This window comes from Scatophagus argus, chromosome 23 (assembly GCF_020382885.2).
Source record: "Scatophagus argus isolate fScaArg1 chromosome 23, fScaArg1.pri, whole genome shotgun sequence".
NCBI classification, from domain to species: Eukaryota; Metazoa; Chordata; class Actinopteri; family Scatophagidae; genus Scatophagus; species Scatophagus argus.
In genome coordinates, this window is record NC_058515.1 from 4,106,086 (window position 1) to 4,127,859 (window position 21,774).

Consider the following 21,774-nt stretch of genomic DNA (forward strand, 5'->3'; position numbering starts at 1 on the left):
TCTGTGTCTGCAAGGTCCAGTGACTGGTTAATCGGTATTCCTGGCTACAATTACACCATAAAGACAAAAGAACAGTCCAACCAACTCTGAGAAAAGGTTATTGAAAAGTTGGAATGGATCCAAAAAAATTTGTCATTGAACATCCCAGGGGCTTCAGTAAAAAACCTACAATCAAGAAACAGAAAGAATATGATATGTGTAAATCTGCCTCGATCAGACCGTCCTCACAGACTGGGTCACTGTGCGAGAAGGAGACTAGTGAGGGAGACCACCAAGACACCTATGACTATATATCAACTATAATTATCATAAAACTATATCTCTAAATCGAGACTGGAGTTCACCCAGAGACATTTGGGAGACTCCAAGGTCAACTGGAAGAAGGCTCTTTAGTCTGATGACACTAAAGCTTTTTGGCCATCAGAATAGAGAAATGTTGGACACTGACATTAAAATTTTGTTTTAGAAAAGTTTTATTTTTGCCAAGACAAGGCAAATCATATTGATCATGGTTCTATTTTTAAAAGCAATAAAAGGGAAAAACATGCAAGGGATTTAATATGTTTCATAGGCACTATGCATGCTATACATCTGATGTCACTGAATGCAGGGTTGGTTCACTTGTGGAAGTTTTCAAAGAAGCTAATTCCGGCAGTATCTCAGAGGTGTGAGCGTATTTCTTTGAAATCTGGCAATGTTTCACAGGTAGCATCACTTCAAGGAAACCCTCTGACACAAGACTTTCTTTTACTGCAAAATTTATTGCAAGGAAAGCCTTTATATTTATTGAAATAGGTGTAAACATATCAGGTGTTAGTGTTTCAGGAAAATTCTAACTACCCCAGTCATACAGAACCAAAGTAAAGAAACACATCCTGGTCTACTGCTTTACACTGGAGTACACACATTCACTATTAGTGTTGCTCCTCTGTCCTCTGGATCGGTTGACCTTGTGATCCCTTAAAGCAGCGTAATGGAGGTTCTCTGTATCTTGACATGACTGGAAAGAAAATAACAAAGGATTCATCACTATTACAGCAGACATACCGACATACTGACTCGTATTGCTGAAACAATGTTTGAGAGCGCAAATTACTCTCTGTGACTCTTGCCAACAGATAAAGGAAACAAGCTGTGCTTTTAAAATTCCTTTCTTTTTCAATGGGAAATGACACTTACCGCTTCATTTGGAGCAGAAGTTGTTGAAAATATCACATTAGACTCTGGTTGTGATGCAGAAAACGAAGGTTATTTTATTTAAATGCGATACACAATAAAAATCATGTCATCTTCAAACAGTAACAGTTACCTGTATATTGGCAGTTCCTTTTACTCATCTTGTACACAGTGAAAGCCAGTAGCACAACCAGGATGGTGGTGAATGACAAAGTTGCACTCAAGAAATACACAAGAGAGCCCACCTCATCTGTGGAGAGGCAGACACCAGGAGACATTACAGATCTTATGTGTTGTTTTCATCTATCTTAAAACAATGCTTATATGACCAGATGTACATGTAAAGGGATGTTGGTCATTCTAATTTCTGCTGCTGCTCGCTACAAAGAGATCCCTTAAGAAAGCATTTTCAGTTCAAGTAATGGGGGTCATGTCTGTGTGTGTGAGCATGGTTACTGCTCATGATGAGTGGGCATCAAAGTGTGTGTATGAAGTAGCGGATGCTGACTTCCGTTGTAAAGAGCTTTGAGCAGTCAGTCAGACTAAAAGAAGTGCAACATGAATGCTGTCTATTTGTTATGCTTGTCAGCTTACACTTTGGAATACAGATTTGTACAAAACAAAGTTGTTTCATTTCCCACAGAGGCATCTCATTAGGAAGGAACAACTTCATGGTCAGTGCAGACTTACACTAAATAATTACTATAGTGAGCAACAATTCATGTTAGCGTGTCAGTATTATATTAGGATAACTTACAAATCTGTCCGTTCAGGAGTTATTTATCAAATAAGACAACCTCTGTTAGAACAGCTACTCACACTTAAGGTCCAGCTTGGTCCCATTTCCAAACAGTATGTGTCCACATGAGGCAACAGCACAGTAGTAGGTCCCAGCATGAGACAAATTCAGGCTCCTCATCGTCCAATTGTAGAAACATGAGTGTGTTTGTGTGTTTTGTTTCCTCTCACACTGATCATTACTTCCTCCAAGAGTATAAATATGTTTTGGATGAGATTCTCCAGAACTTTTGAACCAGTAAACACTGTGTTCTTCATCACAGGTCCCAGTGTGTACTGTACAGTTCAGAGTCACAGAGCCTCCTGGCTGGATGGTCTGCGATGCTGACTGATGGACCACAGCTGGGATGTTCAGACCTGAACCTTTTGTGGTAACAGTTGTCCCCTTGCAAAATTCAAAATCAACAAAATTGTTCCTTAGACAGTAGTAAGTACCTGAGTCTGAAAATTGGAAATCTGAAATCTTCAGCCAATATTTATGATTTTCAGTGTCAAGGGAGAAACGTGGATTATTAAATTCACCATGAAAGATGATGCTGTCATTATAGCTGTTGAATAGAGACACCAGCTTTGGTGTCAGTCCCACAGACTGTTTATACCAGTAAAACATCACTGCTTCCTTTTTGTGACAGAAGCAGGACAAAGTGATGCTTTCCCCAACACTGACTGATTGAAAATGTAATGATGACTGCTTTAAAGCTGTTGTGTGAGCTGAGGAGAAGATGAAGAAACAAAGCAAACACACATTTAATTAAATTCTAACATGTTGGAATGAGCTGTACTTCACAATCCATAAACACAGATTACAAGCAAACATATGGTTACATAATAAAGTATATAATAATAACATGTTATAGCGTAGTAAACAGAAGGCAGTAACAAAATACAACTTACCCAAATAAACCACAAACAAACATGCAAAGCACAAAGCAAAGTTTGGAGGTGCCATCGCACTACAGTTGCTGCGATGAGTGAGTTGAATCTCTCTATGTCCTCTCCCCTTCTCTGAGAGGACTGTGTTTGACTGGCCAATCAGATTCCACGTCTTATTTTGGAAACACTGAAAACATGTTCAATGCCCTGTACACTGGTATGCTAAGAGACAAATATTAATAACAAATGAAAGTTTTATGCATTCAGACACTAACACTTAAGCTAGCTAACTAACTGAGTTGAAGCTATAACATCATGATTTGGACACACAAGGACACACAAGTCTGGCTCGACAACACAAGAGGGGAACAAGGTGGGTGTTGGAGAACACATGACTTTTAATAAAGAGCTTTTTCTGTGTCACAACCAGAGTCTCATATAAGATATTCAGCCTCCACAGTGAAGGCAGAGGTGAATTAACAATGTTGACAACAACTTGACTGCTGAAAAAGCTTTCAGACAGACTTTTACTATCAGGATTCAAGAGGTTTTCACTGTCATTTCAGCTGTTTACAGGAACAGTGAACAGTGAAATGAGACAGCGTTCCTTCAGCTGCTACACTAGAAATTAAATGCACACTGTACATTGTGCAAACTGATGTAAGACTATACATAAAGCACAGGACTATACATAGTGCACCAGGACTGTGCAGACTATACACACAGCACAGAGACTGTACAAGACTACACACACTGCACAAAGACCATAGATATAAACAACAAGGAGCAGCACCAACCAGGACATGGTCCTGTTATGGGATGTTTGATACAGCCATAAAGTGCAGGTAGGGACAGTATTGTACACAGTGTAAATGGCATAAAGTGCAGGTAGAACAGTTGTTGTAAACATTACAAGGTACAAGAACAGATGTTTTGATGTGCAGTGAACTCAATCCAGCCTTTAAGAACTGAGGAGTCTTATTGGTTGGGGGAAGAAGCTGTTGCAAGTGATCTTCCAGTATGACAGCAGTTTCATCAAAGCTGCACCCTCAGCTGAAAAACGTCTGGACATCACCCGGGTGGTGCAGATTAGTAGGTCAATACCTGAATAAAAGGAGGTGAGAAGCTCTAATTTACCCATTAATCCTGATTTACAACATCCTCACGGCTTACTGTTAAACTTTTTTGTTTGCTTTTGAAGAATGTGTTAGCAACATTAACATGCTGTGTACAAACATTGCACCTATTTTTTCCATCAAACTATTTGTTTTCTTAACTGTGCTCCAGCAGCTGTGGCCTAGAGGTTGCAGAAGCGGCTTGTGATCATAGGGTCACCTGTTCGATTCCCCCGCCAGACGGGCAGGAAAAATTTGGGTGTGGTGGAGTGATTAATGCGAAAAATGCCCCCCCCCCCCATTGGCCGGCTGGTGTGCCCTTGAGCAAGGCACTTAACCCCCCAGTATGCTCCCCGGGTCCTCGATGCTGCCCACTGCTCCTGTGTGTGTTTCACTGCATGTAATTTGCCGGGTGTTGCGTGTGTGTTCAACTAAAGATGGGTCAAGTGCAGAAGACGAATTCAGTGTGTGTATGTAAAAATATATATACTGTCAATAAAGCTGATTCTTCTTCTTCCAGGAATTTAGTTTTTCATATTTAAAGTAACCTTTGTTGCGTTGCTCTCTGCAGTAGCGGATGAGACTTCCTGACTGACAGCAAAATATCAGCAGCAGCAGAAGCTGAGGGCACAGGGGAGTGTGCATTGTGGGTTATCTGTGTTAGGAGGAGGTGTGGAGGTCAGAGCCAAATACACAAATGGAGGACAAGTGACACAAAGTTTTAGGTAACAATTTGGGCTGCAGTTATGTTCACAAATCAACAGTAAAATGTGACCAGTCACTGTGTACCACAAAGAAAAATGTTGCTAGAACTTTTCCAGTGAAGGCACATTAGCACAGCATGAAACTCCTACATGTCCCACAATGCACCTCGGTAGTATGATTTCATTAGACCCTCTGTGCCTGGTAAACACCCACTCGTTTCAAACATGATTAGTTCTGCTCATGATCAACCTGATATTCACTTTAACTACAACATTAACTATTGTGCCATCTGTTCTTCGACTGAAGTAAAGGATCAAAATACTTGTGTTGTGGACAGGATCTGTAGGTCAGATTCAGAGAGAAACTGAGAGTCACTGAGAGACATCCTGTGTGACATCACAGAGACAAAGAACAGACAAGCTCTGACATGATCTCACTTTATTGTTACCTACAAAGAAGTTATAAGAAGCTTCTTACAGGTCTGTAGCAGTGGACACAATAAACAACCCAGCCAGATCGTTCTGTGATGACTTCTGTACATACTGTACATGTGATGTCACTGACGCAGACTTGGTTCAGTTGTGAAATCTCTTAGAGAGACTAACCCCAGCAGTACACACAGAGGTGTGAATGTATTTCTGTAAACTCTGGAGACAAAGAGTAGAGTGTTTCACAGCTGACAAGACATCAAAGAAACTGTAACAAGACTTTGTTTCATTGCAAGTTTATTGTACGTCAAGTTTTTATATTCACTGAAATTTGATGGAAAGATTTTAGGTGTTCATATTTCAGGACAATTCTAAATAGCCTAATAAAAAATATCTTGTTATACAGTAACAAAGTAAAGAAACACGTCCAGGTCTACTGCTTTACACTGGAGTACACGCATTCAGTATTGGTGTTGCTCCTCTGTCTTCTGGATCTGTCAGTCTTGAGATCCTTTAAAGCAGCATAATGAAGGTTCTCTGTGTCTTGACGTAACTGGGAAGAAAATATCAAATGATTCATCCCTCTTACAGCAGATACAGAACAAGAGAGGAAAAACAAAATGAGTGCTCAGGAATCAGTTGTGTGTGCAATAATTAATAGTAATGACTGCCTATATTATATCTGTGCATATATGACCAGCTAAGTTGTCCAAGTCCTGACAAACAATGCTTGAAAGTTTAAATTGCTCTCTGTGACAACAGGTGAGGAAAATAACATTGTGTTAATAAAATTCCTATGTTTTTCCATTAGAACTTGACACTTACCGCTGCATTTGTAGAAGAAGCTGAAAATGTCACGTTAGACTCTGGTTGTGACACACAAAATGAAGGCCATTTTATTTGAGTGCAATACACAGTAAAACTTGCTGTCATCTTCAAACAGTAACAGTTACCTGTATATTGGCAGTTCCTTTTGTTCATCTTGTACACTGTGAAAGCCAGTAACACAACCAGGATGGTGGTGAATGACAAAGCTGCACTCAAGATATACACAAGAGAGTCCACCTCATCTGTGGAGAGGCAGACACCCGGAGACATTACAGGAGACATTACATTCTTATGTTTTTTTCTCATCTGCTTTGGGTATTTTGATCTTAAAATAATGCTGGCATGACCATTTGTACATTGAAAGACAGGTTTGTCCTTATAATTTTCGCTACAAAGAGATCCCTTTATAAAGCCATGTCAGCTCAAGTAACTGGGGACAACTCTGTGGGTGTGCATGGTTACTGCTCATGATGAGCGGACATGAAAGTGTGTGTGAATTGTGTGTGTGGGGAATTCTGTTGTAAAGTGTTTTGAGAGGTCAGTCAGACTAGAAAAAGTGCAGTATAAATAAAATGCACAAGAGACTGTAGGGAGGCAAAGACCAGAAGACATTACACAGTTCTTATGTGCTTTCTCATCTGGTTTCATATTGTAGTGTCTGTGGTTCAGTGTGGTTCATTTGCACAAAACAAGGACTGTAGATGTTTTATCACCCTCACTGGGGTTGCATTAGGAAGGACCTACTTCATGATCAGTGCGGACATGAGTAAGTTTTATATTTAGCAGTAAATCATTTTAGTATGTGATTACTACATTAAGGTAGACTTACAAACATGTCTGTTCGGGAGTTATTTATCAAAGAAGACAACCTAAAACAGTTACTCACAGTCAACGTCTAACTTAGTCCAGTCGCTAAACAGAATGTGTCCACATGAGGCAACAGCACAGGAGTAGGTCCCAGCATGAGAAACATTCAGGTTCTTCATTGGCAAGCTGTAGACACAGGAGTGTGTTTGTGTGCTGGGTTTCCTCTCACACTGATCATTCCTGCCTCCATGGGTGTAAATGAGTCCTGGATGAGATTCTCCAGAGTTTTTGAACCAGTAAACACTGTGTTCTCCATCACAGGTCCCAGTGTGTACTGTACAGTTCAGAGTCACAGAGCCTCCTGGCTGGATGGTCTCCGATGCTGACTGATGGACCAAAACTGGGGTTTTCAGGCCTGAGCCCTTTACTATTATGGTTGTGCCCTCACAAAATTCAAAAATAGGGAAGTTGTTCTTTAAGCAGTAGTAAGTACCTGAGTCTGAAATTTGGAACTCTGAAATCTTCAACTGATATTTACGATTTTCAATGTCCACTGAGAAACGTGGATTCTTAAATTCATCATGAAAGGTGATGTTGGCATTATAACTGGCGAATGAAGACACCAGCTTTGGTGTGAATCCCACAGTTTCCTTATACCAGTAAAAGGTTAGTGCTCCCTTATCAAGACAGAAACACGACAAATTCACATTTTGTCCAACATCAACTGATAGAAAATATAATGATGACTGCTTTAAAGCTGTTGTGTGAGCTGAGGAGAAGATGAAGAAACAGAACAAACACACATTTAATTAAATTCTACCATGTTGCAATGAGCTGTACAACAGAACTCATGAAAATAGATTATAAGATAACATATGATCATAGTATATAATTATAACATTAAATAGCATAGTAAACAATAGACAGTAACAAAATACAACTTACCAATATTCACCACAAACAGACATGCGACACACAAAGCAAAGTTTGGAGGTGCCATAGTGCTTCAGAAGCTGCGATGAGTGAGCTGAATCTCTCTATGCTGTCTCCTCTTCAGTGAGAAGACTGGGTTTGACTGTCCAATCAGATTCTTTGTCCTATTTTGGAAACACTGAAAACATGTTCAGTGCTCTGTAACATGACAATGTCGGTCTTTCAGAAGCAGAGAACAACAGTAACAACAAATGAGTGGCCATACATTAAATCACATACTGGAGTCATAAAAACACTATTCACCCGTTTTCCACAAGAACAAACATGTAAGATCAAAGACAAACCTATAGAGATGTCATTATATTCAACTTCTGTAGTTCAGTGAAAAGAATCTTAATACTTATTCTTAGAGACTAGATTGTATTTGATTAGCCAACCTGACGTGATTGTGTTTGACCTGTAAATGAAATATGATCACATGAAAACATTTACATTGTTAGTTATTTAAGTAGATCATCATTCTGGCATTGGATTTAAAGTCACTGAAAAATGTATAATTCAATATAAACCCTAGTACCAATGCTCAATAGAAGTCCTTGCTCCATTTGGATGTCATTATGTCAAACAGTAAACAACATGGAAATATGACTTATACTGGAGCCTTCCACCAGGGTGAGATCAACATCTTTTGGCTTTGCCTTTGGGGAGCCCACATGTTATCCATCTTTATATACATTCAGTGGTCCAGTGTGTCAGCACAGAGGTCCTGAAGATGATTTTCCTTTGCTTTGAAACTCTTGAAATACTTACCAGTATTCACCATGATCACATCAGTTGTGTTGCATGTTACTTACACACTGACTGTTACACACCGACTTGTGTTAGTAATACTATGTGTATCTATCATCCATTAGGTAACTTACCTTATATAACAGAAGTTCCAAACAAACTAACTTAAACATTTAGCCACACATAAAACTCAAACTCTGGTCTCCCCCAGGTTAGTTCAGTGACCCATCCAACCACCTCACCCTCTTCCAGACTCAGACTTTTCTCATTCTTTAATCCTGTACTAAAGAGCCCAGAAATCACACTAGAGGGTTTGCTACTACAGCTTCATACTCAGAGGTGAAGGACCATTTGGTCAGACATACATCATGAGTTAATAAAGCATTGATTATCATGAAAGTTAGTTCACCTCAAACTTCCTCTTCTTTTGACCAGGACAAAATCCACCTTAATGAAAGTCCATAACTTCTCTATTCCCATCGATGACTCCTCCATCTCCCCTTCCCCTCAGGTAAAGAATCTGAGAGTCATCCTTGGCAGCACTCTCTCCTTCACCTCCCACATCAGTAGTGTCACCCGGTCCTCCTACTTCCAAATCTGTAACATCAACCATCTCCGTCCTTCCCTCACTCCTCACTCCACTGCCATTCTTGTTCACAGCCTAATCATCTCCCTTTTACACTATTGGTTCAATTCCCCCACTGGACTGGCAGGAAAAATTTGGATGTGATGGAGTGATTAATAAGAAAATGCCCCCCCCCCCTCCATTAGCCGGTTGATGTGCCCTTGAGGAAGGCACTTAACCCTCAATTTAAACCCCCACCCCACCCCTGAGCGCCTGAGAATGGCATCCCACTGCTCTTATGTGTGTATTCACTGCATGTAATTTGCTGGGTGTTGCATGTGTATGTGTGATTCTGATTCTAAAATACTTCTCCTCACCTTTAAAGCCATCCACAACCTCACCTTGCCATATCTCATAAGGGAGGAGAGCATTCAGCCGCTCTCCTCCCCAGCTCTGGTACTCACTTCCACCTGACCTCCGTAACACTGACTCACTCCCAAATTTTAGCTAGTTTAGACCCATCTGTCTAGGCTAGCCTACTCCCTCTGACCACAACTGCATTGTCCATGTTAAATTTTAAATTGTATGTTATTGCAAAACGCAAGTCTTTAACCTCAACTTAGAAAGGGGTGCAAAAGGGCAGCAGAAACGAATGATAAAATGCCTAAAATGAGAATTTGCTTTATCTTGACTTAAAATGGAACAGTAACTAAGCAAACTCTTGGTTAAAAGCAAAATTTGGCTTTGGAGGTCTATAGGTTAAAGAGATAGCCACAGGAACTTTAGAGTGAATCATAAATCCAAGGTCTTCAAAAGAGGTAAAATGATAATGATTGATTAAAACAGGAGTTCATTTAAAATCCTTTCTGTTGATGAAAGCAATGCCCCCTCCCCTGCCTGAGAGTTGAGGTTGGTGAAAATGTGAGAAATCCAGGGGGGTTGCCTCAGCAAGTGGGCTGCATTTTCCTTCAGATAACCATGTTTCAGTCATGATAAAAAAAATCCAGACTGAAAGAGGTAATAAAATCGAGATATAAAAACATCTTATTATTAAGTGACCTGATATTGAAAATTTGCAGGTTTGAGTTTAAAAACAGGAGCTAAAAGAGTTTGCTGATAGACCCTAATTAAGCACGGGGGGTGTAAGTTAGAGTGGGCTGCAAATGGTCTGTGGGGGGAAATGACAATTGGTATTGCGATGCAGGTGGGGCAAGAAGGGCAATCAGAGACAGGTGTGTGGTCCAGAGTTTGCAATTAGACAACAGAGGGAGCGCGTCTGATGGGTGAACAGTAATACATGTGAGGAAACTGGACTGGATGTTGTATATGCATGCAATTCACCCTAATGCATATGCATTAGGGTGAATCACGTCTCTGCTAAAAAGTGAGGCACAGTCCCAGAACAAGTTAAAGTTATCAATGAAAACCATGTCGGGAGATCTGCATGGGGATTGGAACCAGGTGTTCAGACTGAGGATCCTGCTAAACCGTTTGACACAACGACTAAAAGAGGGGAGAGGGCCAGAGTCGAAGATTGTCCTTGTTCCCTCTTCTTCAGAGTTCAGAATCACAGAGAATCCTGTCTGAGTGGTTTCAGATGCCAACTGATGGACCAAAACTGGGATGTTAAAACCTGAACCCTTTATGGTGAACATAGAACATGGAAATTTCAAATTGTTTTAAGCAGTAATAACTTCCTCAGTCTGAAATTTACAAATCTGATCATCTTATATTAACAGTTTCAATGTCCAGGGAGAAACGTAGATTCTTGAATTCATCATGAAAGGTGTTGTTAGTATTATAACTGTAGACTGAAGACACCAACTTTGGTGTGAGTCCCACAGTGTGTGCATAGTAGTAAAACATCTTCATCTAAAATGCTATCGTCTTGTAAATGACTTGTAAACAACTTACCAGTATTCACCATGATCAGACAAGTGAAGCACAAAGCAAAGTTTGGAGGTGCCATTGCAATTCTGAGGCTGCAATGAGTGAGTTCAATGTCTTTATGTTCTCTCCTCTTTACTGAGAAGACTGTTTGACTGACCAATCAGATTCTTTATATTATTTTGGAAACACTGAGTCCATGTTCAGTGCTCTGTAAGACAACAATGTTGGTCTTTGAAATTATTTTCAGGCCCCTGGTGCGCTAAGATACAGTTATTACTAACAAACAAAAGTTTTTTTTATAAAACTTTATCCCTGAATATTGTGTGGGTCATTATTCTGTTTACTCTGTGTTTTAAAACATACAATATCAATAAACATTTGCTTACTTAAATTTATTTACTTAACTGATATTCATTTTAACTAAATCATTAAGTATTCTGATCTGTTCTTCGACTGAAGTAAAGGATCAAAATGCTTCTGTTGTGGGCAGGATCTGTAGGTCAGATTCAGAGAGAAACTGAGAGCCACTGAGAGACATCCCTACGTGAAATCACAGAGACAAAGAACAGAAAAGCTCTGACATGTCCTTATTGTAACCTGCAAAGTGATTGTAAGAGGTTTTATTTACAGGTTTGTGGCAATGTACACAATAAACAACCCAGCCAGAATGTTCTGTGATGTTTGTTGATGCCTTATGTATGGATGATGCCTATTAAAAGTTTTTGCCCCTTGAATTTTCCCCTTTTATTGCTTTTATAAATGGAATCATAATAAATATAATTTCAATTACTATTACTACCCTCCTATTGATACATGAGAAAAGATTTCTAGAAAGTAATATCACTTAATTAAAAATATATAATGTAAAACAATTGATTGCCTAAATATTTACCCTCTTTAAAGTGACTGACCTAATTCAGCGAAAGTCCAGCTAGTTGGTACTAATAGTCTCATGATAATTGAAATGTAGATCGCCTGACTGCAGTGAATGTGTCTCAGTTGATTGTAGTATAAAGACATCTGTGTCTGCAAGGTCCAGTGACTGGTTAATCAGTATCCCTGGCTACAATTACACCATAAAGACAAAAGAACAGTCCAACCAACTCTGAGAAAAGGTTATTGAAAAGTTGGAATGGATCCCAAAAAATTTGTCATTGAACATCCCAGGGGCTTCAGTAAAAAACCTACAATCAAGAAACAGAAAGAATATGATATGTGTAAATCTGCCTCGATCAGACCGTCCTCACAAACTGGGTCACTGTGCGAGAAGGAGACTAGTGAGGGAGACCACCAAGGCACCTATGACGATATATCGACTATAATTATCGTTAGACTATATCTCTACATCGACACTAGGGTTCACCCAAAGACATTTGGGAGACTCCAAGGTCAACTGGAAGAAGGTTCTTTAGTTTGATGACACTAAAATGGAGCTTTTTGGCCATCAGAATAGAGAAATGTTGGACACAGACATTAAAATTTTGCTTTACAACAGTTTTTTTTGCCAAGAAAAGGCAAATCATATTGATCATGGTTCTATTTTTAAAAGCAATAGAAGGGGAAAACATGCAAGGGATTTAATGTGTTTCATAGGCACTATATATACTATACATGTGATGTCACTGAATGCAGGGTTGGTTCACTTGTGGAAGTTTTCAAAGAAGCTAATTCCGGCAGTATCTCAGAGGTGTGAGCGTATTTCTTTGAAATCTGGCAATGTTTCACAGGTAGCATCACTTCAAGGAAACCCTCTGACACAAGACTTTCTTTTACTGCAAAATTTATTCCAAGGAAAGCCTTTATATTTATTGAAATAGGCGTAAGGTAGGTGCAGGTCTACTGCTTTACACTGGAGTACACACATTCATTATTAGTGTTGCTCCTCTGTCCTCTGGATCGGTTGACCTTGTGATCCCTTAAAGCAGCGTAATGGAGGTTCTCTGTATCTTGACATGACTGGAAAGAAAATAACCAAGGATTCATCACTATTACAGCAGACATACCAACATACTGACTCGTATTGCTGAAACAATGTTTGAGAGCGCAAATTACTCTCTGTGACTCTTGCCAACAGATAAAGGAAACACACTGTGCTTTTAAAATTCCTTTATTTTTCAATGGGAAATGACACTTACCGCTTCATTTGGAGCAGAAGTTGTTGAAAATATCACATTAGACTCTGGTTGTGATGCAGAAAATGAAGGTTATTTTATTTAAATGCGATACACAATAAAAATCATGTCATCTTCAAACAGTAACAGTTACCTGTATATTGGCACTTCCTTTTACTCATCTTGTACACTGTGAAAGCCAGTAACACAACCAGGACGGTGGTGAATGACAAAGCTGCACTCAAGATATACACAAGAGAGCCCACCTCATCTGTGGAGAGGCAGACACCAGGAGACATTACAGATCTTATGTGTTGTTTTCATCAATCTTAAAACAATGCTTATATGACCAAATGTACATATAAAGGGATGTTGGTCATTCTAATTTCTGCTGCTGCTCGCTACAAAGAGATCCGTTAACAAAGCATTTTCAATTCAAGTAATGGGGGTCAAGCCTATGTGTGTGAGGATGGTTACCGCTCATGATGAGTGGGCATGAAAGTGTGTGTGAAGTGGAGAATGCTGACTTCTGTTGTAAAGAGCTTTGAGCAGTCAGTCAAACTAAAAGAAGTGCAACATGAATACTGTCTATTTGTTATGCTTGTCAGCTTACACTTTGGAATACAGATTTGCGCAAAACAAGGACTGTAGATGTTTCATTTCTCACAGCGGCATTGCATTAGGAAGGAACAACTTCATGGTCAGTGCAGACTTACACTAAATAATTACTATAGTGAGCAACACTTCATGCTAGCGTGTCAGTATTATATTAGGATAACTTACAAATCTGTCCGTTCAGGAGTTATTTATCAAATAAGACAACCTCTGTTAGAACAGCTACTCACACTTAAGGTCCAGCTTGGTCCCATTTCCAAACAGTATGTGTCCACATGAGGCAACAGCACAGTAGTAGGTCCCAGCATGAGACAGATTCAGGCTCCTCATCGTCCAATTGTAGACACAGGAGTGTGTTTGTGTGCTGGGTTTCCTCTCACACTGATCATTCCTTCCTCCATGAGTATAAATATGTTTTGGATGAGATTCTCCAGAGTTTTTGAACCAGTAAACACTGTGTTCTCCATCACAGGTCCCAGTGTGTACTGTACAGTTCAGAGTCACAGAGCCTCCTGGCTGGATGGTCTGCGATGCTGACTGATGGACCACAGCTGGGATGTTCAGACCTGAACCTTTTGTGGTAACAGTTGTCCCCTTGCAAAATTCAAAATCAACAAAATTGTTCCTTAAGCAGTAGTAAGTACCTGAGTCTGAAAATTGGAAATCTGAAATCTTCAATTGATTTTTACGGTTTTCAATGTCAAGGGAGAAACGTGGATTATTAAATTCACCATGAAAGGTGATGTTGGTCTTATAACTGTGGAATGAAGACATCAGCTTTGGTGTCAGTCCCACAGACTGTTTATACCAGTAAAACATCACTGCTTCCGTTTTTTGACAGAAGCATGACAAAGTGATGCTTTCCCCAACACTGGCTGATTGAAAATGTAATGATGACTGCTTTAAAGCTGTTGTGTGAGCTGAGGAGAAGATGAAGAAACAAAGCAAATACATATTTAATTAAACTCTAACATGTTGGAATGAGCTGTACTACAGAATCCACAAACACAGATTACAAGCAAACATATGGTAATAGTACATAATAATAACATGTTATAGTGTAGTAAACAAAAGGCAGTAACAAAATACAACTTACCCAAATAAACCACAAACAAACATGCAAAGCACAAAGCAAAGTTTGGAGGTGCCATCGCGCTACAGTTGCTGCGATGAGTGAGTTGAATCTCTCTATGTTCTCTCCCCTTCTCTGAGAGGACTGTGTTTGACTGGCCAATCAGATTCTACGTCTTATTTTGGAAACACTGAAAACATGTTCAATGCCCTGTACACTGGTATGCTAAGAGACAAATATTAATAACAAATGAAAGTTTTATGGATTCAGACACTAACACTTAAGCTAGCTAACTAACTGAGTTGAAGCTATAACATCATGATTTGGACACACAAGGACACACAAGTCTGGCTCAACAACACAAGAGGGGAACAAGGTGGGTGTTGGAGAACACATGACTTTTAATAAAGAGCTTTTTCTGTGTCACAACCAGAGTCTCATATAAGATATTTAGCCTCCACAGTGAAGGCAGAGGTGAATTAACAATGTTGACAACAACTTGACTGCTGAAAGAGCTTTCAGACAGACTTTTACTATCAGGATTCAAGAGGTTTTTACTGTCATTTCAGCTGTTGGTACAGTGAACAGTGAAATGAGACAGCGTTCCTCCAGCTGCTACACTAGAAATTAAATGCACACTGTACATTGTGCAAACTGATGTAAGACTATACATAAAGCACAGGACTATACATAGTGCACCAGGACTGTGCAGACTATACACACAGCACAGAGACTGTACAAGACTACACACACTGCACAAAGACCATAGATATAAACAACAAGGAGCAGCACCAACCAGGACATGGTCCTGTTATGGGATGTTTGATACAGCCATAAAGTGCAGGTAGGGACAGTATTGTGCACAGTGTAAAAGGTATAAAGTGCAGGTAGAACAGTTGTTGTAAACATTACAAGATACAAGAACAGATGTTTTGATGTGTAGTGAACTCAGTCCAGTCTTTAAGAACTGAGGAGTCTTATTGGTTGGGGGAAGAAGCTGTTGCAAGTGATCTTCCAGTATGACAGCAGTTTCATCAAAGCTGCACCCTCAGCTGATAAATGTCTGGACATCACCCGGGTGGTGCAGATTAGTAGGTCAATACCTGAATAAAAGGAGGTGAGAAGCTCTAATTTACCCATTAATCCTGATTTACAACATCCTCATGGCTTACTGTTAAACTTTTTGTAGTTTGCTACACGTTTTGAAGAATGTGTTAGCAACATTAACATGCTGTGTACAAACATTGCACCTGCAAACTTCTTATTTTCTTAACTTTACGCCAGGAATTTAGTTTGTCACTCACAAGTGACATGTCTAAAGTAACCTTTGTTGTGTTGCTCTCTGCAGTCGTGGATGAGACTTCCTGACTGAAAGCAAAATATCAGCAGCAGCAGAAGCTGAGGGCACAGGGGAGTGTGCATTGTGGGTTATCTGTGTTAGGAGGAGGTGTGGAGGTCAGAGCCAAATACACAAATGGAGGACAAGTCACACAAAGTTTAAGGTAACACTTTGGGCTGCAGTTATGTTCACAAACCAACAGTAAAATGTGACCAGTCAATCTGTACAAGACAGAAAGGCATGACTAAAACTCCTCCTGTGGAGGCACAGTAGACAGCATGAAACTCCTGCATGTCCCACAATGCACCTCAGTAGAATGATTTCATTTGACCCTCTGTGCCTGGTAAACACCCACTCGTTTCAAACATGGTTAGTTCTGCTCATCATCAACCTGATATTCACTTTAACTACAACATTAACTATTGTGCCATCTGTTCTTCGACTGAAGTAAAGGATCAAAATACTTGTGTTGTGGACAGGATCTGTAGGTCAGATTCAGAGAGAAACTGAGAGTCACTGAGAGACATCCTGTGTGACATCACAGAGACAAAGAACAGACAAGCTCTGACATGATCTCACTTTACTGTTACCTACAAAGTGATTATAAGAAGCTTCTTACAGGTGTGTAGCAGTGGACACAATAAACAACCCAGCCAGATCGTTCTGTGATGACTTCTGTACATACTGTACATGTGATGTCACTGACGCAGACTTGGTTCAGTTGTGAAATCTCTTAGAGAGACTAACCCCAGCAGTACACACAGAGGTGTGAATGTGTTTCTGTAAACTCTGGAGACAAAGAGTAGAGTGTTTCACAGCTGACAAGACATCAAAGAAACTGTAACAAGACTTTGTTTCATTGCAAGTTTATTTTATATCAAGTCTTTATATTCATTGAAATTGGTGGAAAGATTTTAGGTGTTCATATTTCAGGACAATTCTAAATAGCCTAACAAAAAATATCTTGTTATACAGAAACAAAGTAAAGAAACACGTCCAGGTCTATTGCTTTACACTGGAGTACACGCATTCAGTATTGGTGTTGCTCCTCTGTCTTCTGGATCTGTCAGTCTTGAGATCCTTTAAAGCAGCATAATGAAGGTTCTCTGTGTCTTGACGTAACTGGGAAGAAAATATCAAATGATTCATCCCTCTTACAGCAGATACAGAACAAGAGAGGAAAAACAAAATGAGTGCTCAGGAATCAATTGTGTGTGCAATAATTAATAGTAATGACTGCCTATAGTATATCTGTGCATCCATGACCAACTAGATTGTCCAAGTCCTGACAAACGATGTTTGAAAGCTTAAATTACTCTCTATGACACCTGCCGACAGGTGAGGAAAATAAGATAACATTGTGTTAATAAAATTCCTATGTTTTTCCATTAGAACTTGACACTTACCGCTGCATTTGTAGAAGAAGTTGTGGAAAATGTCACATTAGACTCTGGTTGTGACACACAAAATGAAAGCCATTTTATTTAATTGCAATAATCAGTAAAACTTCCCATTAGCTTTAAACAGTAACAGTTACCTGTATATTGGCAGCTCGTTTTGTTCATCTTGTACACAGTGAAAGCCAGTAACACAACCAGGATGGTGGTGAATGCCAAAGCTGCACTCAAGATATACACAAGAGAGACAAGAGAGTCCACCTCATCTGTGGAGAGGCAGACACCAGGAGACATTACAGGAGACATTACATTCTTATGTTTTTTTCTCATCTGCTTTGGGTATTTTGATCTTAAAATAATGCTGGTATGACCATTTGTACATTGAAAGACAGGTACGTCATTCTAATTTTCGCTACAAAGAGATCCCTTAATAAAGCCATGTCAGCTCAAGTAACTGGGGACAACTCTGTGCGTGTGTGTGCATGGTTACTGCTCATGATGAGCGGACATGAAAGTGTGTGTGAACTGGCGAATTCTGTTGAGTGGTCAGTCTGACTAGAAGAAGTGCAGTATAAATTAAATGCACATGAGAATCCACTTCATCTGTCAGGAGGCAGACACCAGAAGACATTACACATTTAATGTGTTTTCTAATCTGGTTTGTTATCTATCTTAAAAAGAATTCTGGCTTGACTATTTGATACACTGAAAGAGATGGTGTCAGTCTAAATTTTGCTTCTGATCACTACAAATATATCCCTTCACAAAGCATTTTCAGTGCGAGCAATGGGTGTCTGTGTGTGCACGGTTACTGTTCATGATGAGCCGGCATGAACGTGTGTGTGTGAATTGATGAATGCTGACCTTTGCTGTAAAGAGCTTTGAGTGGTCAGTCAGACTAGAAGTATCAGCTGTATCAAACGGACTAGCAGTCCATTTACAATTCATATGAGCTTAAACTTGGGACAAGAAATTTGCACAAAACAAGGACTGTAGATGTTTTAGTGTCCACACTGGAGTTGCATTAGGAAGGAGCTACTTCATGGTCAGAGCAGACATGAGTAAGAATTATAGTTAGCAGTAAAGCATTTTAGCATGTGTTTACTACATTAAGGTAGACTTACAAACATGTCTGTTCGGGAGTTATTTATCAAAGAAGACAACCTAAAACAGTTACTCACAGTCAACGTCTAACTTAGTCCAGTCGCTAAACAGAATGTGTCCACATGAGGCAACAGCACAGGAGTAGGTCCCAGCATGAGAAACATTCAGGTTCTTCATTGGCAAGCTGTAGACACAGGAGTGTGTTTGTGTGTTGGGTTTCCTCTCACACTGATCATTCCTGCCTCCATGGGTGTAAATGAGTCCTGGATGAGATTCTCCAGAGTTTTTGAACCAGTAAACATTGTGTTCTCCATCACAGGTCCCAGTGTGTACTGTACAGTTCAGAGTCACAGAGCCTCCTGGCTGGATGGTCTCCGATGCTGACTGATGGACCAAAACTGGGGTTTTCAGTTCTGATCCCTTTACGGTGATGGTTGTGCCCTCACAAAATTCAAAAGAATAGAACTTGTTCTTTATGCAGTAGTAAGTACCTGAGTCTGAAATTTGAAAATCTGAAATCTTCAGCTGATATTCATGATTTTCAGTGTGCACTGAGAAACGTGGATTCTTAAATTCATCATGAAAGGTGATGTTGCCATCATAACTGGTGAATGAAGACACCAGCTTTGGGGTGAATCCCACAGTTTCCTTATACCAGTAAAAAGTTAGTGATCCCTTATCAAGACAGAAACACGACAAATTCACACTTTGTCCAACATCAACTGACAGAAAATGTAATGATGACTGCTTTAAAGCTGTTGTGTGAGCTGAGGAGAAGATAAAGAAACAAAGCAAACACACATTTAATTAAATTCATTCAACTGAAAATGTTGGAATGAGCTGTACTGCAGAATAAATGAACACACATTACAACCAAACATATGGTAATAGTATACATTAAAAGGTATAGCAGAGGACAGACAGTAACAAAATACAACTTACCAATATTCACCACAATCAGACAAGCGAAGCACAGAGCAAAGGTTGGAGGTGCCATGTCACTTCAGATGCTGCTATGAGTGAGCTGAATCTCTCTATGTTCTCTCCACTTCACTGAGAGGACTGTGTTTGACCGGCCAATCAGATTGAATGTCTTATTTTGGAAACACTGAACACATGTTCAGTGATCTGCAACACGACAATGCTGGTCTTTACATCTCTCTCTGGTGTGCTAAGAGACAAATATTAATAACAAAAGATAGTATTATGTAAAAAGACACTCACACTTCACATCTAACTTTAAGCTAAGTTATCCACTGAGGTCTATAGTGGGCAAAGTTTGGCATGTGAGAGTCTTTTCACATAGATACATACCTATCTACAGTGAGGAGGGAATCATTTTCATGATTAAGACAAAGACACTCTGCAAAGAAAGAAAAAAAATCAATAAAATCTGACTTTCAAAACCAGTGAAATGCATATAATACATGTACTCAATACTATAATATGCCGACAGATGTTGAACTCACACAAGCACAGGCAGAACATGCAAACTCCACACAGAAGGACCCAGACCAGGATTAGAACCTGGAACCCTGTTGTTGTGAGGCAGCAGTGCTAACCACTACACCGGTCGTGGATCAGCGGTTAGGGTGTCGGACCCGTAACCAGTGGATCGCTGGTTCGATTCCCCGTACCGGTGTCCATGGCTGAGGTACCCTTGAGCAAGGTACCTAACCCCCACTGCTCCCCGGGCGCTGCACGCGGTCGCCCACTGCCCCGGGATTGCTGTGTGTGTGTGCACGTCACTTGGGAGGGTTAAATGCAGAGCACGAATTTCATTGGAGTGAGTTCCCTCCAATGACAAAATATGTCACTTTCTTAAGACCACTGTGCTGCAACAATATGTCTTAAAACAAGCCCAGTCGATTTCCACTGGACCTCATCGGCTCGTGTCAGCCCTGCACATGGGCCCTATGTGCGTGCCATGACTTGTATGGGTATAGAAAAGTTGACTCAGCATTTGCTCCACAACGTTGTCTGGCATAAAAGGGGATACTCAGCTTTTCTGTCTTCAGCTTCTCACCAGTGACAATCTCAGTCACAGTCAACTCTGACTGTCAATGCAATTTCTGACCCTTGTTAATTTTTCAACTACAATAACCTTTTACATTCATAGCAGCTAAATGCTGGAGGGAGGGAGAGAGAGAGAGAGAGAGTTTAAGTCTGAACTTAAACTTTGGCCCAGACCTGGACATCTCAACTGTGTCAGCGAGTGAAAAGAACTGAAACCAGTGATGTCCAAAAGAGGCAGGTTCAGAGTAAAATCCAGAAAAGATGAAGTCTTTGAAAAAGCAAGGGAAAAGCGGAGCTGTGCAGGCAAAATGAAGGGCTGCTCTAATCTCCTTCCAAAGTTGGAGGCAGCGGCAGCCTGCTGAGCTGACGGGAATTTAAGGCAATGAAGTGACTCGATCTTTCAACAAGTGTGAGTAGAACAGAATTACCTTTTGAAGATGGCAAACCAGAGATACCATGGTGAGACAGTACAGGGGAGGGACTAAGTAGACCCACTAAAGGACGATGAGAAACCTTTTTTAGGCACAGATAGAACAGACAGAGACATATTCCTTAGTGTCACTGTTTTTCAGAGTCATCAGAAAATTCCTGAAGATGGCAGGTTTCTGTGCAGTGCTTGAAGCCTGTGGTGTAGATGGTGAAGAGGAAGGGACAGAGGACAGTCCCCTGTGGAGCCCTGGTGTTGCTGGTCACTCTGTCTGACGTGCAGCACTTTAGGCGATTATTTAATAAAGCATTTTCAATGCATATAATTGTAGATAAGACTGCATGTGTGTGCATGTTTACTGCTCATGATGAGTGGACATGAAAGTATGTGTGAACTGGGGAATGCTGTTTTCTGTTGTAAAGCATTTTGAGTGATCAGTGAGACTAGAAGAAGCACAGTATAAATACAGTCCATTTATCATTCATGTCAGCTTAAACTTTGGAACACAAATTTACACACTAAAAGGACTGTAGATGTTTCCTCGTCCACAGTGGAGTTGTGTAGTGAGGTTATGAATGCAACCAGGAAGTTCAGCAAGACTCCTCCTAGCTCCTCCCCCTGCTCAGGTGCAGCATATAAGGATCCAGCTGGCTCAGTTTCTCCCTTTTGCTGGTCTGTGATGGTGGCTGCTGTGCTGTTGAGTCTGTTTGGTTTTCCTTTTTATATTATTTATTTCCTTTTGGACCAGTTTTCATCTGTTTTAGCCTCATTTGTGCTGTTTTGATT

At 40.2% G+C, this 21,774-nt stretch overlaps 4 protein-coding genes across 5 annotated transcripts; all 4 read right to left on the reverse strand.

Moving 5' to 3' along the window:
* Positions 1 to 393: 393 nt before the first annotated feature.
* On the reverse strand, positions 394 to 2,945 carry LOC124054538. The gene is made up of 5 exons (XM_046380674.1): positions 2,869 to 2,945; positions 1,996 to 2,685; positions 1,310 to 1,426; positions 1,180 to 1,223; positions 394 to 1,000 (listed from the first exon to the last, which is right to left on the reverse strand). Exons 1-5 carry the CDS (start codon positions 2,921 to 2,923, stop codon positions 881 to 883), a joined length of 1,026 nt encoding a protein of 341 aa, XP_046236630.1. The 5' UTR covers positions 2,924 to 2,945; the 3' UTR covers positions 394 to 880.
* A 1,916-nt stretch (positions 2,946 to 4,861) lies between these two features.
* On the reverse strand, positions 4,862 to 7,825 carry LOC124054564. 2 transcript variants are annotated; one of them, XM_046380724.1, is made up of 5 exons: positions 7,676 to 7,825; positions 6,810 to 7,499; positions 6,049 to 6,165; positions 5,921 to 5,922; positions 4,862 to 5,648 (listed from the first exon to the last, which is right to left on the reverse strand). In XM_046380724.1, the coding sequence occupies exons 1-5, from the start codon at positions 7,728 to 7,730 to the stop codon at positions 5,529 to 5,531; spliced, it is 984 nt and encodes a 327-aa protein (XP_046236680.1). In that variant the 5' UTR covers positions 7,731 to 7,825; the 3' UTR covers positions 4,862 to 5,528. The 2 variants fall into 2 exon arrangements, with proteins under 2 accessions (XP_046236680.1, XP_046236679.1); XM_046380723.1 differs by having other exon boundaries at positions 5,921 to 5,961.
* Positions 7,826 to 12,676: 4,851 nt separating this feature from the next.
* Positions 12,677 to 14,818, reverse strand: LOC124054563 (immunoglobulin kappa light chain-like). The gene is made up of 5 exons (XM_046380722.1): positions 14,730 to 14,818; positions 13,864 to 14,553; positions 13,173 to 13,289; positions 13,043 to 13,086; positions 12,677 to 12,863 (listed from the first exon to the last, which is right to left on the reverse strand). Exons 1-5 carry the CDS (start codon positions 14,782 to 14,784, stop codon positions 12,744 to 12,746), a joined length of 1,026 nt encoding a protein of 341 aa, XP_046236678.1. The 5' UTR covers positions 14,785 to 14,818; the 3' UTR covers positions 12,677 to 12,743.
* A 2,080-nt stretch (positions 14,819 to 16,898) lies between these two features.
* On the reverse strand, positions 16,899 to 19,686 carry LOC124054560. The gene is made up of 5 exons (XM_046380719.1): positions 19,488 to 19,686; positions 18,623 to 19,312; positions 17,582 to 17,707; positions 17,451 to 17,494; positions 16,899 to 17,166 (listed from the first exon to the last, which is right to left on the reverse strand). Exons 1-5 carry the CDS (start codon positions 19,540 to 19,542, stop codon positions 17,047 to 17,049), a joined length of 1,035 nt encoding a protein of 344 aa, XP_046236675.1. The 5' UTR covers positions 19,543 to 19,686; the 3' UTR covers positions 16,899 to 17,046.
* Positions 19,687 to 21,774: the final 2,088 nt, after the last annotated feature.

Coding starts and splice junctions, on each gene's coding strand:
- LOC124054538 (XM_046380674.1), bottom strand. CDS start 2,923: ATGGCACCTCCAAACTTTGCTTTGTGCTTTGCATGTTTGTTTGTGGTT. Junction 2,686..2,868: donor TTTGTTTGTGGTTTATTTGG/GTAAGTTGTATT, acceptor TCTTCTCCTCAG/CTCACACAACAGCTTTAAAG. Junction 1,224..1,309: donor AAGGAACTGCCAATATACAG/GTAACTGTTACT, acceptor CATCACAACCAG/AGTCTAATGTGATATTTTCA.
- LOC124054560 (XM_046380719.1), bottom strand. CDS start 19,542: ATGGCACCTCCAACCTTTGCTCTGTGCTTCGCTTGTCTGATTGTGGTG. Junction 19,313..19,487: donor TCTGATTGTGGTGAATATTG/GTAAGTTGTATT, acceptor TCTTCTCCTCAG/CTCACACAACAGCTTTAAAG. Junction 17,167..17,450: donor CTTCTTCTACAAATGCAGCG/GTAAGTGTCAAG, acceptor TTTTCTTCCCAG/TTACGTCAAGACACAGAGAA.
- LOC124054564 (XM_046380723.1), bottom strand. CDS start 7,730: ATGGCACCTCCAAACTTTGCTTTGTGTGTCGCATGTCTGTTTGTGGTG. Junction 7,500..7,675: donor TCTGTTTGTGGTGAATATTG/GTAAGTTGTATT, acceptor TCTTCTCCTCAG/CTCACACAACAGCTTTAAAG. Junction 6,166..6,809: donor GACTAAGTTAGACGTTGACT/GTGAGTAACTGT, acceptor GCCTCTCCACAG/ATGAGGTGGACTCTCTTGTG.
- LOC124054563 (XM_046380722.1), bottom strand. CDS start 14,784: ATGGCACCTCCAAACTTTGCTTTGTGCTTTGCATGTTTGTTTGTGGTT. Junction 14,554..14,729: donor TTTGTTTGTGGTTTATTTGG/GTAAGTTGTATT, acceptor TCTTCTCCTCAG/CTCACACAACAGCTTTAAAG. Junction 13,290..13,863: donor GACCAAGCTGGACCTTAAGT/GTGAGTAGCTGT, acceptor GCCTCTCCACAG/ATGAGGTGGGCTCTCTTGTG.